At 41.0% G+C, this 18,890-nt stretch overlaps 2 protein-coding genes across 3 annotated transcripts; one reads left to right on the top strand and one right to left on the bottom strand.

The window, feature by feature from the left end:
- Positions 1-935: 935 nt before the first annotated feature.
- On the bottom strand, positions 936-12,892 carry abcb11a (ATP-binding cassette, sub-family B (MDR/TAP), member 11a). Of its 2 annotated transcripts, XM_037109567.1 has the most exons (30): positions 12,758-12,892; positions 11,401-11,453; positions 9,927-10,036; positions 9,516-9,580; positions 9,217-9,229; positions 9,061-9,109; positions 8,200-8,441; positions 8,040-8,124; positions 7,749-7,882; positions 7,494-7,665; positions 7,240-7,364; positions 6,980-7,154; positions 6,673-6,786; positions 6,445-6,555; positions 6,238-6,363; positions 5,944-6,147; positions 5,662-5,832; positions 5,363-5,552; positions 4,907-4,985; positions 4,725-4,812; positions 4,471-4,635; positions 4,270-4,374; positions 4,011-4,172; positions 3,693-3,896; positions 3,366-3,607; positions 3,093-3,249; positions 2,788-2,985; positions 2,475-2,681; positions 1,327-1,473; positions 936-1,152 (listed from the first exon to the last, which is right to left on the bottom strand). In XM_037109567.1, exons 4-30 carry the CDS (start codon positions 9,541-9,543, stop codon positions 952-954), a joined length of 3,894 nt encoding a protein of 1,297 aa, XP_036965462.1. In that variant the 5' UTR covers positions 9,544-9,580; positions 9,927-10,036; positions 11,401-11,453; positions 12,758-12,892; the 3' UTR covers positions 936-951. The 2 variants fall into 2 exon arrangements, with proteins under 2 accessions (XP_036965462.1, XP_036965463.1); XM_037109568.1 differs by lacking the exons at positions 8,040-8,124; positions 9,061-9,109; positions 9,217-9,229; ... (2 more) ...; positions 11,401-11,453; positions 12,758-12,892 and having other exon boundaries at positions 8,200-8,272.
- dhrs9 (dehydrogenase/reductase (SDR family) member 9) lies at positions 12,835-18,624 on the top strand. Its single transcript, XM_037109578.1, has 5 exons — positions 12,835-12,990; positions 14,701-15,017; positions 16,047-16,305; positions 16,413-16,576; positions 18,165-18,624. Exons 2-5 carry the CDS (start codon positions 14,705-14,707, stop codon positions 18,401-18,403), a joined length of 975 nt encoding a protein of 324 aa, XP_036965473.1. The 5' UTR covers positions 12,835-12,990; positions 14,701-14,704; the 3' UTR covers positions 18,404-18,624.
- Positions 18,625-18,890: the final 266 nt, after the last annotated feature.

The following is an 18,890-nucleotide window of genomic DNA, read 5'->3' as shown; positions in this document are numbered from 1 at the left end:
TAAAAAAATAACCTACAAATTCATGTGTATTTAAAGGGGAAATCTTTTGCTCCAATAACAGATCTGATATATATTTTTCCATAAGTCCCTACATTTTCCAGGACCTGCTAAATCATTCAGGGTTTCTCTCCCGTAAACCACAGATGAGTGTATGTGCAGTATATCCTGCTTTCTGTGAATTACATAATCTGTCATGAGTTGCCCTTTTTCTCCAGGAAAATTCAGATATCAATCACCCAAAATGTAATGAGGCAGACCAGAGTCTATGATGTGATTAGGGAGATTAGTTAAACTCCCCGGCAGAACCCATTTCCACATCTTGAACCTGGTTGCTTAGCATCCAGTGGGCACCCCAGGCCTGGCATGATGTAACTGTCCTAAGTGCATAGGCTGCTTGCTAAACCAAGCTTGAATGAACATCTGTGTCTCTGGGTATTTTATTACACCTTTGTGCTGAGGGTCAAATGACAAAGGACCACTCAGCAGCTAACCCGTTATACAATCAAACTTTAATTTAATATTTAGAAAAAAGAAATAGAAAAAAGTTATTTCACATTGAAATCTGGAATTTAATTGGATTGCAAACTCGGAAAATAGTTATTTTACAATTTGACTCTGTCCCTCTTTAAAGAAGTTTGGGTTAGGATTCATGAGATGGCCAAATCCAAAAAACTAAAGCATGAATTTCATTTTTCTGCAAAAAGAAAACAAGAGTATAATACTGTATTAGTTTTACTATCAAAGAAATTATGAACTATTTACAATTGGATCACAACTTTCTGCGCACAGGTGCCCCATCGCATGCAGTCCAACAATGACAACCTGACCAGACCAATGTAAACCCAAAGAACTCATAATCAATTAACTATATAATAAATACTTTTATCATGACATCATAAAAAAGAACAAACATGTAATTGCAAAAACTGAAGATGAAAAACATGCCAGGGTCTAGCTGATAGGTGCGCCTGTTGTGACCAGTTTATAATAGGCACCTCTCTTGGACATGAGTTCATCATGTGTGCCTTGTTCTATGACAGTTCCATTTGACATCACCGCGATGATGTCAGCAGATTGGATAGTTGAGAGCCGGTGAGCGATGACGATGCAGGTTCGACCTTTTCTGGCCTCATCGAGCGCAGACTGAACAGTCTGCGGGAAAACAGAGAGCTGTCAGGAACCTACTTGGTGTCGTGGTGGAGTGGTGCACACATCTCTTAAAGCTTGGTGTCTCATTTAATTATGTGGAGCAGAAAAGATGTACCAATGGGAAGGAATACATGGCTTTATGTTCATAATGTGCTTTAGTGATTACGAATATTATACCTTTTCACTCTCTGTGTCCAGGGCAGAGGTAGCTTCATCTAGAAGTAGGATCTTGGGGTTTCTGACAATGGCTCGGGCAATGGCAATGCGTTGTTTTTGTCCTCTTGACAGCTGAGAACCCTGGGCACCAACCTGAGTCTCATATTTCTTAAAATTTGAAAATGTTTTGAGAGAAGTGGAGAAAGCAAAAGTTCTTAATATAACATTTACATCTTTAGTTTCAGCATGACTGATTATTTGATTTAAACACTGTTTATGATGACAAAACTGATGGTTTAATGAAGTCACACAGAGGAAGTCTGCATATTCTATATTAGCAAGTCCAGACATTAGCTATAGTAGAGATTTAGCAGTTGTTTTTCTGCTAGTTGAATTAGCTATGCTGTATGATTTTCGTGTTGCTTATTTTTGCTGAAAAAGTAATTTTGAAAAAAGCAGGCTTGCCAATTTACAAGCCAGGTCAGATCGACGAGTCTTGGCGAATTAGTGAACATTATCCTCTCAAGATGTCGGTTGGCTGGCTAGTAAATCTTCCACGTTATCAAGCAGGCTAATGTTAGCTAACGCCAGATAAAACCCTAATATCACAAGATTTTTCACATGCTTTGCAGTAATGTTAGCTTTGAGCCTGGAGTTTGTGTTGGACTCGGTTGTGACCAGTTCTGGTTGTTTGTTGATATTAGTGAACTCCATTTTTAAGCCAACTTTAGCTAGTTTTTAACTGTGTTAATGCTGTAGGGGAGCTGAAGAAATGCAAGATACTCAGGACTACAGCTGCATTTTATCAAGTCACAATTCCAGGCTAGTAAAAATCTGAAGTTGTATTTTACTAGTCATAATTTCGATATCTGTAACGATTCTACAGATAGTAGTAACACTGTAATTTTGAAAAATTACATTGTTGATGTCTGGAATCTTCATTTTTGGATCTGATGTAAAAATGGTCCTTTGCAAAGGAATCAGTCCAAATGTTGTTTTAGGCATTCGAGAAAGTTAAGAAAGGCCTCATATTTGAAGACAGAAACTGACACTAGGGGATGGTGGCCGGCTCAGCCTGCAGTCTCGAAGCATCATTGTTTGACGAGTGTGGAATAAGACTCAAAAATCTTCTTTTCTTACACATACTACCTTTAAGTGTTTCTACTCACATTTGGTAGTGTCATGACAAAATCATGAAGGTAGGCTTTCTTAGCAGCCTCAACAATCTCTTCCATGCTGACACTACGCGTGTTAACGCCATACTGAATATTCTCCGCTATGCTGCAGTCAAACAGCACTGGCTCCTGGGACACTATGCCAATCTGAGATCGTAGGAAGGGCACATTGACTCTATGAGATGGGCGGCCATCAATCAACTGAAAAAAAAAAAGGATGACATTTTTAAAACAGAGTTGATGGCTTTTGAAGAGATTAAACTCATTGTGTGATAGGGGAAATTAATGTCTAAATCAGTCGACATACCACTCGCCCTTCATCGGGGTCGTAGAACCTTTCCAACAGTTGAACACTGGTGCTTTTCCCGCAGCCGCTGCTCCCAACAAATGCCAAAGTCTGACCAGGCTTCACGGACACAACCAGGTCGTTCAACACCTGGATATCTGGCCGAGTTGGATAGGTGAACTTGCAGTTGATGAACTTTATTTCACCTCTGAATTTATCCTAAAGATGGACAACTAGGCTTAAAACATTTAAAAGTAACAACATGACAAAATTGCATCTTGCTGGATATGAATGATATTTTGTGCCTTATTGACAAATTCACCAACCCATTTCTCTCCATCTGTGTCACTCATGCTGATTTTTGGCACACGGTCCAAAAGTCTGAAAAACTGAGCAGCAGCAGTCTTGGCTTTGGCATAATCTGGAGTGAAGGAGGAAGCTCTGCCAAGCGCCGTCCCACTGATCACTACGGCTGAAATCACTCTGTAGACACAACACTTGGTTGATTTTTGGTGACCGCATTACGAAACATAAAACACTTTTTAACATAGGCTCTGAAAAACACAAAATTTCCGTTTGAAAGACCTCATTTTACAAACCTGAAAACGAACATGTATTGCAACCCCTCAGAGCTAACCAGATAGCCTCCATATCTGAATGAAGCAGCATATGCCATGAAGATGACACACTGGGAAAAACCAAAACACAGCCCATAAATGTGCGCTCTCTTCTTGGCTGATTTATATGGAAGCTCGAGTTTCTGCTCATATGATTCCACAAATGAGCTCTCTTTGGCCAAGCCTGCAATCGTCCTGATGTTGGCAAGAGCCTCACTGGATACCTGTGGGTGAAAGTGACGATCATATCAAACCATAGTCTTTGGTTTCTTGAATAAATATGCTGGGCCAATGTTCTGTGAAGCTTACCTGACCTGCTGCTTCCATAGCTTTTTTATCTTGATTTTCAAACCCTGTGAGCATTTTGGCTTGGAATACCCCGGACAGCCCGATGAGTGGCAGGAAGCACATAATGACCAGAGTTAACTTCCAACTGAAGTAGAAAGCAATGATGAAAGACGCTCCAATGTTGGTCAACGAGTTAACGATCATGCCGATCTGGGATCCTGTTGCCTGCACAACGAGACCCAGTCACATTCAAAACAATGTTGCACTTGCTTTTTATGCTTTTTATGTGAAAACGTAAACTTGAATATTGACACAGGCCTGGACATCAACATCACTTACCCCCTGGACCATGGATGCATCTGTGGCCAGTCTGGTGGTCAAAGCGCCGGGGCTGTTTCTGGGATCATCAAACCAGCCAATCTCCTGTCTCAACATGGCCTGGAAACCCAGTTTCCTTAGACGACGGGTCAGCAGTTCTCCAGACTTGGCAAAGGCAAATCCCTGGAACATTCAACCATGCCTGACATGTCCATATCAAGGTGACAAAGAGATGTTAACTCTAAATGTCTGTGTCACGTGGAAAAATTCTGAGTCAAACCTGTAAAAACTGGGAGAAGAAACTAGCCACAGCCACAATGCAAAACAGAAGACATATCCCATCGATCTGCTCCCTCTGCTCGTTCAAGTCAGGAATGGCAAAAGTCTGCAGATACAAAGATCACATGACATGTAAGGAATTTCTACTTCATTAAAGTAAATCATACCAGAGGCAATGAGTTATGAAACATGCAGCCCTCACCCCGAGGATTTGGCTGAACAGGATAGCGTAGATGGGGTTGACAGAGCCGTTGACAGCAGCTCCCAGCGAGCCCAGCAGCATGTAGGGCCATTCTGGTTGGTTGTACTTGAGGATACGTGCCACTGGGGCGGGCTCAACATGTTCATCAGGACCAACCTCATGTTTCTGTTGAAGAATGGCACCGGCAACATTAATTTTCTAAGTAAAGTTTGTAATTAAGATCATATATTACAGTTCATAGAAATGAATCTCACTAGATTAACGGGTGTGATGCTGATGCTGTCTAACGGCGTGCCGGAATAACTTGACAGTTTGCTAAGAGATCGCAGTCGAACAGAGCTCCTGCAGGAAAAATGTGGAGAACATCATGTGGTGTGATAATATCTGTAATTACTTTCTTTTCTGAGAGGATCATTTGGAGCTGGATTTACTGTACCTTTGACCAGAGGCGCAGCTTCCAAAACTAGAACTCCTTGATTTTATTTCAAAATCTTCTTGACCTTCACTGATCACATCTAGCAGAAAAAGACAAAAAAAATCAATACAGATTTAATACATGTCTTGAAGCTTTTGTTGGTCTTAAACCAACACTAAAAAGACCTTCAGACACTGGATAGGATTGTCCAATGACTCCTGCTGAGCACTTTGAAGTGTGCTGTTTCAGCCAATATATTAAGATCCGCTTCTCGAACGATCTGTGGGCCTTTTCACAACTAACGTATTTGTTTTGTCATTACAGCATGAGCACAGGTGCAATTGATAACATTAAAGAAGGAGCAGGGGGACTTCTGAAGTGAGCCAGAGTGCCGACAGCTCATGACCCCATTATGGAGTCCTGAGTGATTATAAATTGTAGCCCTACTCCCAATATAAGCAGCCCTGCATATCCAACCTTTAGATGTGTCAGATGTGCCTTGATTCTGCAGGGTGACCAGAGTGAAGTAGACTCCTCGCCTTTCGATCAGCTCACTGTGTGTTCCCTTCTCCACGGCCTGTCCATGCTCAAAACCAATGATGACATCTGCATTTCTTATTGTGGAGAGGCGATGGGCGATAGAAATTGTGGTCCTGCCCGTTCGCACCTGCACATATACCAGGTATTAGGGTGTCACTCAACAAAACAAGTCTATTGCCGATGTTAATGGTTAAAGTTCCTTCAGTTCTGTTATCTATGGGCAGAGAGTGGCTCACCTTGTCCAGTGCCTCCTGGACAACAGCTTCACTCTCATTGTCTAAGGCAGATGTGGCCATATCCAGCAGCAGGATCCTGGGGTTTCGGATCAGAGCCCGAGCGATGGCAATCCTCTGCTTCTGTCCTCCACTCATCTGTCCTCCACCTTCTCCCACCAGAGTGTCGAATTTCTGGTGGATACGTGGCAACATCATTTTCTGCTTAGGTTAAAGTACTAACACAAATTGCCCTGTGAAACTGTTGTATGTACTGCAGTTCTTCCATTTTATCATTAAGCGTACCTGTGGCAGGTCCATAATAAAATGATAGGCATTAGCCTCTTTAGTTGCTTGGATGATGTCTTCCATTGTCACTCCAGGTCGACCAAACCGGATGTTCTCTGCAATGGTTGTGGCAAACAGCACCGGCTCCTGCTCAACAATACCGATGAGAGATCTGAGCCACTGGATGTTTAAAGTACGAATGTCGTGGCCATCCAAAGTCACCTATAGAATGAGAATAATAGAAGTGTGATTACACTGAGGCATTCAGACATGATCTGTCCTGTGTGTCTGTGCAGTTATTCAGATTGTTACCGTTCCCTCCATTGGGTCATAAAACCTTTGGATGAGCTGGATGGTCGTGCTCTTTCCAGATCCGCTCGGTCCCACAAAAGCAGTAGTTTCTCCTGCTTTGATCTGCATGCTCAGATCATTTAAGATCTGGAAAAATTGAGATGTTGTGTAATTGAGTTTCGAGATCCTAGAAATGGACACAAAGAAATGCTAGCTGAAGGAACTTACCTTGACCTCAGGACGGGATGGGTAGAAAGATGTGACGTTGTGAAACTCAATGTCGCCTTTTACTTTGTCTAGTTTGTGACCTTCTTCGGAGAAACAATCGATTTCCGGTTCCTGTGAATGTGACAACACAGACATGTATTTTATGGAGAAGACTCTCTCTCTTAAAATGAACTGTTTCCAATCTGGATTCCATCTGCAATAAAGTCTCTAGTTGCATTTCGATGTTACCCGATCAATTGTGTCAAAAATGGTCTTTGCTGCAGCACGGCCAGAAGCAAAGGCCTCCAGGCAGGGTGAGGCCTGACCCAGGTTCATAGCTGCCATAAGTACTCCAAAGAATACCTGATAGAAACACAGCAGCCACACGGTGAAACAAAGGCCTCTAACTACTCACATAGAGTATCAGAAGTTAAAGTTTCTATTTGTAAGAAACGTTGATTTTGGAGTTTCATTCCCAACTTTCTTGACAGCATTTGATGAGTTTCGAATGAGATTTTTTGAAAAAAAAAATCTTCTTACAATAAATTTGACATACCTGAATGAGACTACCAGGAGACAGCTCCTTTGTGTCAATGACCAATTTTGATCCATACCAAAAGGCCAGAGCGAAACAAAAGAAAATGATGCACCACAGGTATCCTTGAAAAACTCCTATGATGGTTCCCTTTTTCACTCCCCAGGTCTGAGCTTCCGCAAGGTTTCCATCATATCTGTGCAAATTTCACATTTTAATAAGTAAGTAATGGCGCATCAGCATATGCAAACTCTTATGATCTTAGAAAAATGCCTAAATACCTTTCAGCCTCTTTACTCTCCCCACCAAAGGCTGCTACCGTTCTGATGGACGACAGCACCTCGTCAGCCACTGCCCCCGCCTTTGCATAGGCCTTCAGCTCTCGTCCTGTCAGCCTGGCCACAGCCTTCAGCAACAACAAAGTAATCAAATAAAAATCGACCCAGAAAAACAACATTTTCTGTCTTGAAACATTGTGTTTTCTCATAAAGCAGCAATAAATCATAGTATTTCACTGACGACTCGCCCCCCTCACCGTGGCCATAAGTCCGGCAGCTATTCCAATCAGTGGGCTCACTGCTACGACCACCAAGGTCAGCTTCCACCCACCAATGAATCCAACCATGAAGCCAAACACAAATGTGGAGATCCTCTCAACGAAGATAGACACCTGGTCAGCGATGGCGTTGTTGATCTTGTTGATATCACTGCAAAGGAACAGAAACAATGCAACTTCATCTCATCTATGTATTGACAGCGGTAATAAAAGATGTCAGGAGCCCCAACTCACTCTGATATCCTCGTGTTCAGTTCACCAACGGAGTTGCAGTCAAACCATCCGATCTCCATCTGCATGACTTTTCTGAAATAAGTCTTCCTTATTCTCTGAATTTGTCTTGCAGCCGCTGACACCCAGAAGAAAATCTACAGTGTGGATAATCAGTAAATGATGAGAATCGACGTGATGGGCCCCGGTGTCATAAAATCTACAGTGTGGATAATCAGTAAATGATGAGAATTGATACGATGGGCCCCAATGTTATAAGCAACAATTATTCAAGAGCTGAACATGAACACTAACCTGAAAATAACTAACAAACAGAACACCTAATCCAATTCCAATATAGTAATATGCAAACATGGTCATCTGTGCTTCAATATCCACCCTGCCAAGAGAAAACAAATGATTAGCAGCTTCTCAGTATCACACAGACCTCATCAACAACGAACCCATGACTCACCCACAGTACACCGTCTCGTTTTCAGCCGTCTCAAATATGGAGCCATTTATCCAATAGATGGAGTTGTTGTTGCATTCCTTGTTCGGGTCTTTCAGCTCCTGGACTTCAAGCTCATAAGCCACAAACGTGTCTGTCATCATGCCGTACACGAGAAGCATGAGAGGTGAAGCTGCACCGTGTACGAGGGCGCACAAACCCCCCACCACCATCATCACGGTGTCTCTCCAGGTGGCAAATCGATACTGCGAAAAGGAAATTGCAGAATTTTGAGATTCCTTTAAAAAAGTAGCTTGCTGGACAGTCTAGAGTGGTGAGACAGTCACTCAGATTCTTTACTTAAGTAAAAGTACCAATAAACTGAAAAGAAAAAAAAGTCCATTACAAGTTCAAGTCCAAGCCTAACCGCCTTAACATTTAAAAAACAATTTTTCGTGCCGGCACCACGATTCTTTGACTGAATTAAACCTTTAATCTATTAACCTCGACAGAGTCGTAGAGAGGTGGTCTCTTTGGTCACAATTTTAGTTAAAACTCAGTTTGAGAAATAAACTCAAAATTCAATCTTTAGTATTTGTGTACATGGACACTTGTGCTTACTGTCACAGCATTAACCAATTCCTGCGTCACAAACACAAAACCTATAGATTGCATTTGAACAGTATTTCAGTTCTGTTATTATTTTAGCCTCTTCTCTTATTAAGGAGCACTTAAACTGTAAAACTGAACAAGCCTTTAGTTATTTGTTGGAAATAGATGTTTTAGATGATATCCTGCTTTTGCTCACACAATTTGAATCTATTTTTATGATATCATGTTAGATAATCTCATTACTTTCCATGTAAGAAAGAAAACAGTGTTTACCAGCTGAAAGTATCCAACACTTGGCTTTTTTTCCTTTTTCTTCTTCTCTCTGTAACACATGTGAATAAAAGTAAGCCACGGGGAACTTTCTATAAAAACTACAAAAATGTAACATAGTGTATTGTGGGAAATGTTAATCTTGCAATACAAACTTACCCATTATCGATGTCTGCCAGAAAAGAGGGAAAACTATTAGACTTTAGACTTTAGACTTTTATTCATCCCACATCGGGGAAATTCACTTGTGACAGTAGCAGGTAGACAGACAAACAATAAATACAAGACTTACAAATACTAAAAAAGATTTAAATAAGAGAGAAAAGATACAACATAGAAAGGACTATACGCTATGTGCATTATATACAGTATTAGTGTTATCCGTAATTACTTGGCTTTAAATGAAATAAAAAAAGAAAAGAAATGAAACTCTTTTATTAATGTTGTAATTTTCTCACCTTTGGCTTCTATTGGAAATTTCTTCATGTTTGCTGACCCAGGCAGGTGTGTCCTCGCTCGGCAACTGTGAATTAAAACAATCTGAATCATCATTTGGATGTAAATCAGTGGGATGCAGTCAAATGGGATATCATTTCAAAATAAAATCAAGAGAACCAGGTTCTCAGTCCGTCCATGTATTTGAAATGTGCTCCTCAAAAAAATGCACATTGCAACATTTAGCTGAATGACCCACCGGTTACTAGAGCAACTAACTGTGTATTCAAATGTCACTGGCTGACAAGAAAGACACATCACTCCAGACACTGATCTTTAAAAACAAAGTTTTGGTCATGAGAATTAAATAATCCTGATTGAGTTTTAACACAGTGCTGTGGATTACGATAGAAGAAGAGGAGACAGAACTGTACCTGGACTTCTCCCTGAATGTTTCTCCAGTTATCCACCATCAACACTGAGGTCCCTCGGAGTAAATCCCTATCTTATGTTCAGGTAACCTATGGCTGTCCTTTCCCATTATCTACACCCCAATTAGACAGATAAGATTGCGTCAGCATTATGACCTTTACTAAACTGCCCTGTAAAGGCTAAACAGAGTTAATGTGCGTTAACTGCTATTACTGTAGATATCTACAAAAACAAAACAAAAAACGTGATTTTTCAAAAATGTGAAATTTACTAACATTGGTACAGAAAAATCATCCGTTGGTATTATAAATGTTTGTGCAGATGTTAACAATTATGAAATCACTTATCAGGCGATTGTAAAATGGGTGTAATGACCGTGAGGCCATTAGTTATGTTCACGTGCTCTGTCGATACATCTGAAAACCAATTAAAAATGTCAGGGATGGTGATGTTTGGTCGCTTCCTGACACCAGACAGCCAAATTGTCAGAGTGGTTTCATGAAGCTTTGATTGATAAACACATTTTAGTGGACAGCTCTTCATTTTCACAAGGCAAAATGAGCAAAGTTTCTGTAATAATAAAATAAAATTTGAATTTCTCATCCGAAACTGCTTAGTGCCCCTTTAATCATTACAAGTCGTGTGCGTGGTTGCCACGTCTCATTGCATCAGTGTAATTCTTCTATCCAACAGCATAAATCTACTTTATCTCACAGATGAACTAAAATATGTAGATTATCAAAAGGAGGAAATGGAGACCCAATAATAGTAGTCAAACAGATGTCCTGGGAGGTTAATGCCCGCCAGGACAAGTAGCAGAGAGGAATTTGCTCCTTCTTTACAGCCGGTTATTATTCACAACACAGGTGATTGATAATAAACAGGAAGGAGGGGCTCTAGTCAGAGACGCATGGAGAACAACTGTGTGCAAATATGTGTGGAGAGCATGGAGTCAAGATCAAGGATACTTAATAAAAAAATGTTTAAATGTGTCTTTTGTGTATTCAAGAGTAAACTATTAAGGAGAGTAGCGCTTGTGAATCCAGTTGGTTTTTTTTTTAATTATTATTTTAAATATACTGAACACATACAAGACTTTTTGATTGTCAGCAGCACACCATGTGTTGTTTTGATGGTTATTTTTTTTGACAGGACTGAGCAGTTAACCAGTCATACAAAGGCAAAGTCATTATTACAACACTTTACATCTATTGGCTTTTCATCCTGCATATTATTTCACATGTATTTCTTCTAGCCCTGGGTTCACTGTCTGTTGGAACACGACTAATGTTACCATTCGAGAATGTCTTGTTGGCCTTGTTTCACACTGGCAAGCTTTTGGCACAGGTTCATTTTCAGGGGATCACCTGGGGAACCAGGGTGAAATCTACTCCAGAGGAGGGCTAACGTCAGGGCTAGCCCACTTTGGAATGTGCCGTTGCGAAAGCACTCTCACGGTAAGCGCATTCCATTTACCTCGGAAGTTTGAGACAGAGTCGGGAATGACTTCACACTGGAGTGCAACATTCCTGTATGAGTCGGAAAACCAGTTCCAGTCAGGTTAGCTACTTGCTACAACAAGTTCACACAGAGAGGCTGAACAGTGCTGTGAGAAGGATTGATTTAATGACACACAAATAAGACTGAAGTCCTAAAAAACAGTTCGTTATACAGCCCTCACAGCTGTCGATGTGCAGAGGTACCATCTTGGATTTTAAGTTTGGGGCTTGTGAGATGTGTCAGACTTTCTGAGGTGAACAACAGGCGTCATCGTTCCTCCTTTTCAGTTGGTACACAATGTTACCATGGGGATAATAACTCCCTTCACTTGGGGCTAAGAACGTTTGAAGAATGTGTTCAGCCGAAAGCCAAGTGCAGCCTGAATCAGCCCATCACTAAAAAAAACACTTTGGCAACTTATTATGTTGGTCTCTTCGTAGCTATATTGAATATATTGGACAGAACAGAGAGAGAGAGGGAACAACATGCAGCTAAGGGCCACAGGTCGGGTTCAAACCTTGGGGTGCAGCACTGAGGACACAGCCTCTACACATGTGGGACACATTCTACCAACTGAATTACCAGGTACCCCAGTCTTCTTATTTATTGAGGGCAAAAGAAACAAAGCAATCCAGCCAGATGTTGTCATCAACATAACCTGAAACAGTACAGATACAAGTTTATAACAAGAGATGAGGTTCAGAGTCGATCTGTGAATGAAAATACACAACAGTTACTGTAAAACCTAATAATAATTAAAAAATAGGTTTGTGATGTGCATGTTATAACTGTATATGCTCAAGTTTGAAAATGTGTATATTAATAGATTTTGGATTCAGTGAAGGAGAAGTAGGTAAGAGGTGGCTGTAAAGTCAAGAACTTTTAACAAGGTCATTGAACTTTGAAAAAAACAAAAAAAAAAACACGTCAGACGCACATTATTATTATTCATGTATACATGTTATCGTTTATGCAATTATCAAGTGATTGTAAAAATGGGTTTAATGACCTCGAGGCCATTAGTTGTGGTCACGTGCTGTCTCAGTACTTGCGTAATCAAATAAATCACAATGCTTCCTGTCACCATCTGACAGGTAGAACATCAGAGTGGCTTCATGAAGGTACAGTTACAACACAACACATTTTTGTGAGCAAGTATTAATGATAATTGCAACTTGAAGGAAGTTCCTAATAGAGTTTTGTGTGATTCTATCTATCTATCTATCTATCTATCTATCTATCTATCTATCTATCTATCTATCTATCTTTCTTTCTTTCTTTCTTTCTTTCTTTCTTTCTTTCTTTCTCTCTATCTACCCTGCATCATCCCGACCTGTCCACCAGATGGCGACCTTTCGCCAAACACTCGCGTTAAAAGCAGCGGCGAAAAAGACGCACAACTTTCCCGGAAGTTATAATGAAGACAACCGGCTGAGGCAGAAAAAGAAAACTTAGTCCTCGTCCCCTCCGTCTCGGTGTGTGTCCCGGCCGGTCACACCCTGCTGCTGCTGCTGCTGCTGCTCATCTCGACACAGACCCATGTGCTGACCAGGAGCTGATAGTCAGGTGTTCTGTTTTTGTCTCTCTGGTGATGTTTAATCTTGTTTAGCCTTGTTCCAGCCATCTAAAATCTCGTTTACCATCTAAAATCTCGTTCACCTGTGCTGAACACTGACTGCACATTCATTGTCTCTGTTACATGATGTACATTTATGATATGAATGTAGTCTGTTGTAATCTGTAATATGTCATCTGTTAAGTCCTGCTTGGCTGTTTTTTGTTTTTTTTTAAACTTCAATCCAGACTCTGTAGTATGACAACAGTGAGCTCTAAATTAGTTTAAATCTGCGTCTAAACTGACCAGAGATCAGTGGTGAATTCTGGATTTTCTGTATAGACGTCTTTGAATTTTATATTATGCTGACCGTTCTAAATCGACTTTAATTGAAGAGTAAGAAAAGTTTGAGGAGCTGGAATCTTTTTTCTTAAAAAAAAAAAAAAAATTGTTTATCAATTATCTAAACAGTTGCCTTGATGTAACTGAGCTCTTGTATGTTTAGGACATTTTCAACAGATTTCCAAACCACCTGCCGTCTATAAAGTATTCTTATTTTAAATAATAACAGGAACAGGAGGCATCACACCCTGGATGTGGTGTTGAGTGTCACCAGTTTGTAGGTGACACGTCCAGGACTGCAGAAAGTACTGAAACAGTTGATATTATGAGATGAGTCCCTTCTTTACCTCAGAAACAGAAGCTGCTCAGGAGCTTTTGGTTGTCAAGCATGATCTTTATCAGCTGGTGGACCAGTTGTCAGTCCCGTATGTAAACGTATCTCTCTGACTGGTTTAGTGATTCATCCTCTGTCCTTTCTCAGTAATTTTGAGATTAAATTCTCAGTCAAAGAAAGATTGGAATCACTCCGTCTGCTGAAGAAGATCTCATGTTGCCGCCGACAGCACCAGAGCAACCGCTGAATAGACCTCATGTTTAGATTTCTTTTTGTCACATACATGGTGAAAATGTTCCACAGTACTGGAGGTTAAACTGAACTCCAGAGGAATTAAAAGGAAACAAAGCAAGGACTATGTCAAATTGTGACACGTTAGTGAGTCATGATGGCAAAAGGAAAAAGCCAGTAACATCTCTTGGTATGTAGATTAAAGGTGCTTTATGCAAGAACTGGCCACCTGCTGAACTTGAATTTCGACTCACACATCTCACGGCTGCAAGCTGCATTCTGCCCATGACTGTAGCTACTCTTTGCTTGTTAGCTGCGTTAGCCATGAAGCTAGCCAAAGTGCTGGTGTTTACACTGCTAGCACAGAAGATTTTCAGGCCCGGCTAGCTGGTTAGCATGCTAACTTCAGGAGATATCTCTGCAACACATAACATGAACTTTACTTGATTTTTTAAAAATGTTTTAACTTAAAATTCTTACCTATTGTACCTCTTTATATGTTGTGTCTTTTGTGCTTTTAGACAAAAGTTTAGTTGCTTTTAATTTTAACGGTAAAAGAGAAGATTACACATCACAGACAGGCCGACGTGTCCTCATTTGTTTGCGGTATTTCTCCTGATAGCATGTTCTTATCAAAGTTTTGATTTAAAACATTCATTTTTACAGTTACAGTACTACTGGACATTGACTCTGTATGTTAATACTCGTTATTTCTCATTCTCTGTTACTGTAGTAGTAGTAGTAGTAGTAGTAATAATAATAATAATAATAATAATAATAATAATAATAATATAAACTTTATTCTTTGCCTCAGAAAAATGTTCCTGTACGTCCTTGGACCGGTAGCCATCTGGTTCCTCTATCGCTGGTACAAGGAGAGCAAACGAGTGCCCAACAAGGGAGATAAATATGTCTACATCACTGGCTGTGACACTGGGTTTGGTAATCGCCTCGCGAGGCACCTGGACCAGCTGGGCTTCCGCGTCATCGCAGGCTGCTACACTGAGAAAGGAGAGGACGAGCTGAAGAAGACGACCTCCGACAGACTGACGACCGTTCACGTGGACGTGTCCGACTCCGAGAGTGTCAAACAGGCAGCAGCGTCCATCAAGGATTTGGTCGGAGAGAAGGGTGAGTGGATTTCTTCATGTCATAGGGAAACATTACACTGTTTATATTTGTTTATCTCTTCACGGTAACCTCATCAGTCATGAGATTCCACATATTCATGTCACATTGATGAATTCCCTTTAGAGGGGCTGGTCAGCAGGTTTTGTCACCTCCGGACAGAGCCGGGCTGTTCCCAGTCGCTGTGCTAAGCTAAGCTAACCAGCTGGTGGTAACTTTGTATCTACCATACAGGCGAGAGAGTGGTGTGAGTATCATGTTTATCCATCGCCCTGCAAGAAAGAGAAACAATAGAAGACTCATGCAAGGTTTAACATGAAGCTATGGCCAGCAGCAAATTAGCATAGCTTAGCATAGATACTGGAAACGGAGAGGAAACGGCTGCCCTGGCTCTGTCAACTGTTACATCGTCCATCTCCCAGCATCTCTAAAACTCACCAGTGAACATGGCAAATCTCATTTGATAAATCTGTACAGACATCCATTAAAATGTAACAGTTTGTAATTTTACAGAGACATTTGCGCTGTGTGTTTCAAATTAAACTGTGATCATGTTAACTGGCACTGATTGGATGCATCAGTGGAGGCTGCCACTTCCAGGCGACCAGCTGAGACTTCCGGAAACAGACAGTAATGCAAAATAGATGTTTTTACGTTTTGTGTTGTGTACACAGTAAACTAACATACACATATCATGGTAATCGGTGGCTGTTAGAGTTGCTGGTTGGCAGATTTTGTCACCTTCAGGCGGAGCCAGGCTAGCTGTTTTTTTCTGTGTCAGGTTTTTATGCTAAGCTAAGCTAACCAGCCACTGCCTGTTGTTTTGATATTTACCATACAGACATCAGAGTGGCATCAATTCTTATTTTCAGACACCAGTTTTTCCTTCAAAGTATTCCTCCAGCTCAAGTTTTATGATTGACTCTGAATGAAAAAAGGAGCACATAAACTGAAGCAGTGTTTTACTTCTCGGTGATGCAAGGCGCACGTGAGTATTTATGTTTCCCGCCTCCCTGTGTTGTGTTTCTCCAGGCCTGTGGGGTGTTGTGAACAACGCCGGCGTCGCCTTGCCGTCCGGCCCCAACGACTGGTTCACTATAGAGGACTACAAGCCCATGCTGGCCATCAACCTGTGCGGTGTAATTGACGTAACTCTGAGCGTCCTCCCTCTAATAAAAATGACAAGAGGCAGAGTGGTGAACGTCGCCAGCGTGTTTGGGCGAATCAGCCCGTTCGGGGGACCGTACTGCATCTCCAAGTACGGAGTGGAGTCCTTCAACGACAGCCTGCGGTGAGACGAGATGCCACCTCTTCAATGCTGTACATACGTTGTTGTTGTTCTCGTGAGTGTCGTCTTGACTTGTGGCGTTTCCTCTCTGTGTTTCCTCGGGGTTTCAGTATAAACATGGCGCCATTCGGGATCAAGGTGGCGTGCATCGAGCCCGGCTTCTTCAAAACAAACGTGACTGATATGGGCATGTTGAAAAATAACGTGAAGAAGCTCTGGGACAGACTGCCACAGAATGTGAGGGACGATTATGGCCTGGACTTCTATGAGAGATGTGAGTTACTGTACCTTTGTGTTACCTTTTTGTATTCGTCCGGTTCAAAACATCACAGAACAAGTCACAGATATAGAGCAGATGATCTTCAAACCATAAATGTTTATCTATTCGTATCCTCTCCTTCAAACAAATATATTTCTTTTTTTTTTTAATTTATCAATCCACAATCTATCAATCCACAATTTATCGTAGCTTTAACTATTGTTTCATCTGTTCTCATGTAGTATGACATAACAACAAGTGCTGCATTCAGTGTCCAAATATGATAACTTTATGTATGTGGCACTTCTTATTATAGCCTGATATACATTTTACAAGTATCTCATCATTGTGCTGGATTGTGCCTGAAGCAAGGTCGCAAGTTATGAAGTAATGAGAAAGAAATTAAATAATCAACCAAAAAACAGTGAAATGTAAAAGAATCACAACAAATCCACAGCATAAAGACTTCAAAAGATCTGAAATATTCACATAAAAGTGAAACTGTGAAAAAGTGCTTGTGAGGCAATGTTTGTTTATTTAGCTATATTTACTTTAGGTCACCAGGATAATCCAATCAGTGTCAGTGGTGCGTTACAGAGAGTCCTGGAGACAGACGGATAAACAGAGCGAGCAGTCTTCACAGTCTATCAATCCATCAGTTTGAAAGTCTGCAGCATTTATTTCTGAAAAAGAGCATGTAGAGCTGCTCTTGAATGCAGCATCATCGGCTGCAACGTCATTTTGTCTTTAATTCCGTCCGCTATGCTGTCGGTACCAGCTGAAGTTGAACAATAATGTCTGTAATGAGACATGCAGCTCTGTTGATAACTCCTAGGATCTGGTCAAGCCTTCAAACTTCAACATCCAAACTTTGCATCACTACAGCAAGTTATGAAACACGTACGTTACAGTTTAGATCGTACTGATAATGTTAGTGTTTTATCTATAAGAGATGCACGCACATCTCACGCAATAACAAATAACAAATAATGAATGAAATCACAACACTGAGCCCTGATATTTAGCAGTTATAAGAATGTACAAAAATGAAAATATGGAGCAGTGTTTCTGTTGCCACTATCCATCAGCGCAGTCACACAAATAACATGTAAAGTGTGTTTTCAAACATTGTGTAGGTTTCTTGGAAATGATTGCTGACAATTTATTCCACAAATATGTTCATTACATAAAATAATATTCATTATCACATTGTGTCTGAATGGAGACTAAATGCTCTGATAAGGCGTCTTGATTTCACTCTGCGTTTCAAGCCCCTTATCACAAAGAGTGCATGTTTATTTCCGTATGTGATCCACCAATCACAGCTTGTAAAAGAGTGTGTCACGCCCACAGTAGCAACAAGGTCAACCTCGATGCCTCACTTAGATAAAGGTCTCCGTGCTGTCTCTGCTCCCAGCTGCTTGAAGATGTTTCATCACCCTTAAGCTTTAGACTCATGGAGGGAGGTTTTAAGTCCTCTGATGCTCGTCGCCGGGAAAAAAAACACTCAGCTGATTGATGAAGAAACCAATGAGCTTTAAGTCACTGTGTCGTAGTTTTATAATAGATCGTGATGGACGATTGTGAAATGCTTCTCTTTCAGCCATGTCGGAGGTGGATTATAAATTCAAGAAGCTGACTGACGGAAACCTGATGAAGGTGGTCGGCTGCATGGAGCACGCCATCTCCGCCGTTCACCCTCGGTCCCGCTACTCCCCTGGATGGGACGCGAAGCTGCTGTGGCTGCCTCTGTCGTACATGCCGACCTGCATCGTGGACGCGTTTTTCCTTCTAACGGGGCCCAAACTCAAAATATCTGACCGGAAGTTTCCGTCAGATTAGTTACTGAATTAAAGGGGGAAAAAAAGCACTAATATGAAGATCACTTAGTTTTTTTTTATATTGTCACTACAGTAAACGTTTTGCACATGAAGATTTGTACCACTGACAGCATCATTTTAACATTGTGTGTACTGTTCTCGATTTATATCTTTGATCGGACTATCATGCTGCCTGAACGATTGAACAATCTAATACAAATAAACCTCAGGTGATTACCCTCAGACAGGCCTCTGCTTCTTAAATCACATGATATTGATCAGAGTCACATTTCTAATGAAGTTTTTTTTTGTTTTGCTCTTGATGGACTTTGACTCCTTCTCCTGCCATTTAAACGCACTCTCCAGGTGGGTCAGTAAGAACCTTCCGGTATCGAACGCAGACAGCGATCGACTTGGTCTCTAACCTTTGGGCTGAGCTGTTGTTGATTTCGGAGTGGATCTGAGGTAAAGGTGGAACACGGTGATCAAAAGCAGAGGTGGTGTAATCT

The sequence above is a fragment of the Acanthopagrus latus genome, chromosome 9, assembly GCF_904848185.1.
Source record: "Acanthopagrus latus isolate v.2019 chromosome 9, fAcaLat1.1, whole genome shotgun sequence".
NCBI classification, from domain to species: Eukaryota; Metazoa; Chordata; class Actinopteri; order Spariformes; family Sparidae; genus Acanthopagrus; species Acanthopagrus latus.
Note: the sequence above shows the minus strand (reverse complement) of the source record. Positions and strands in the feature narration are given on the sequence as shown.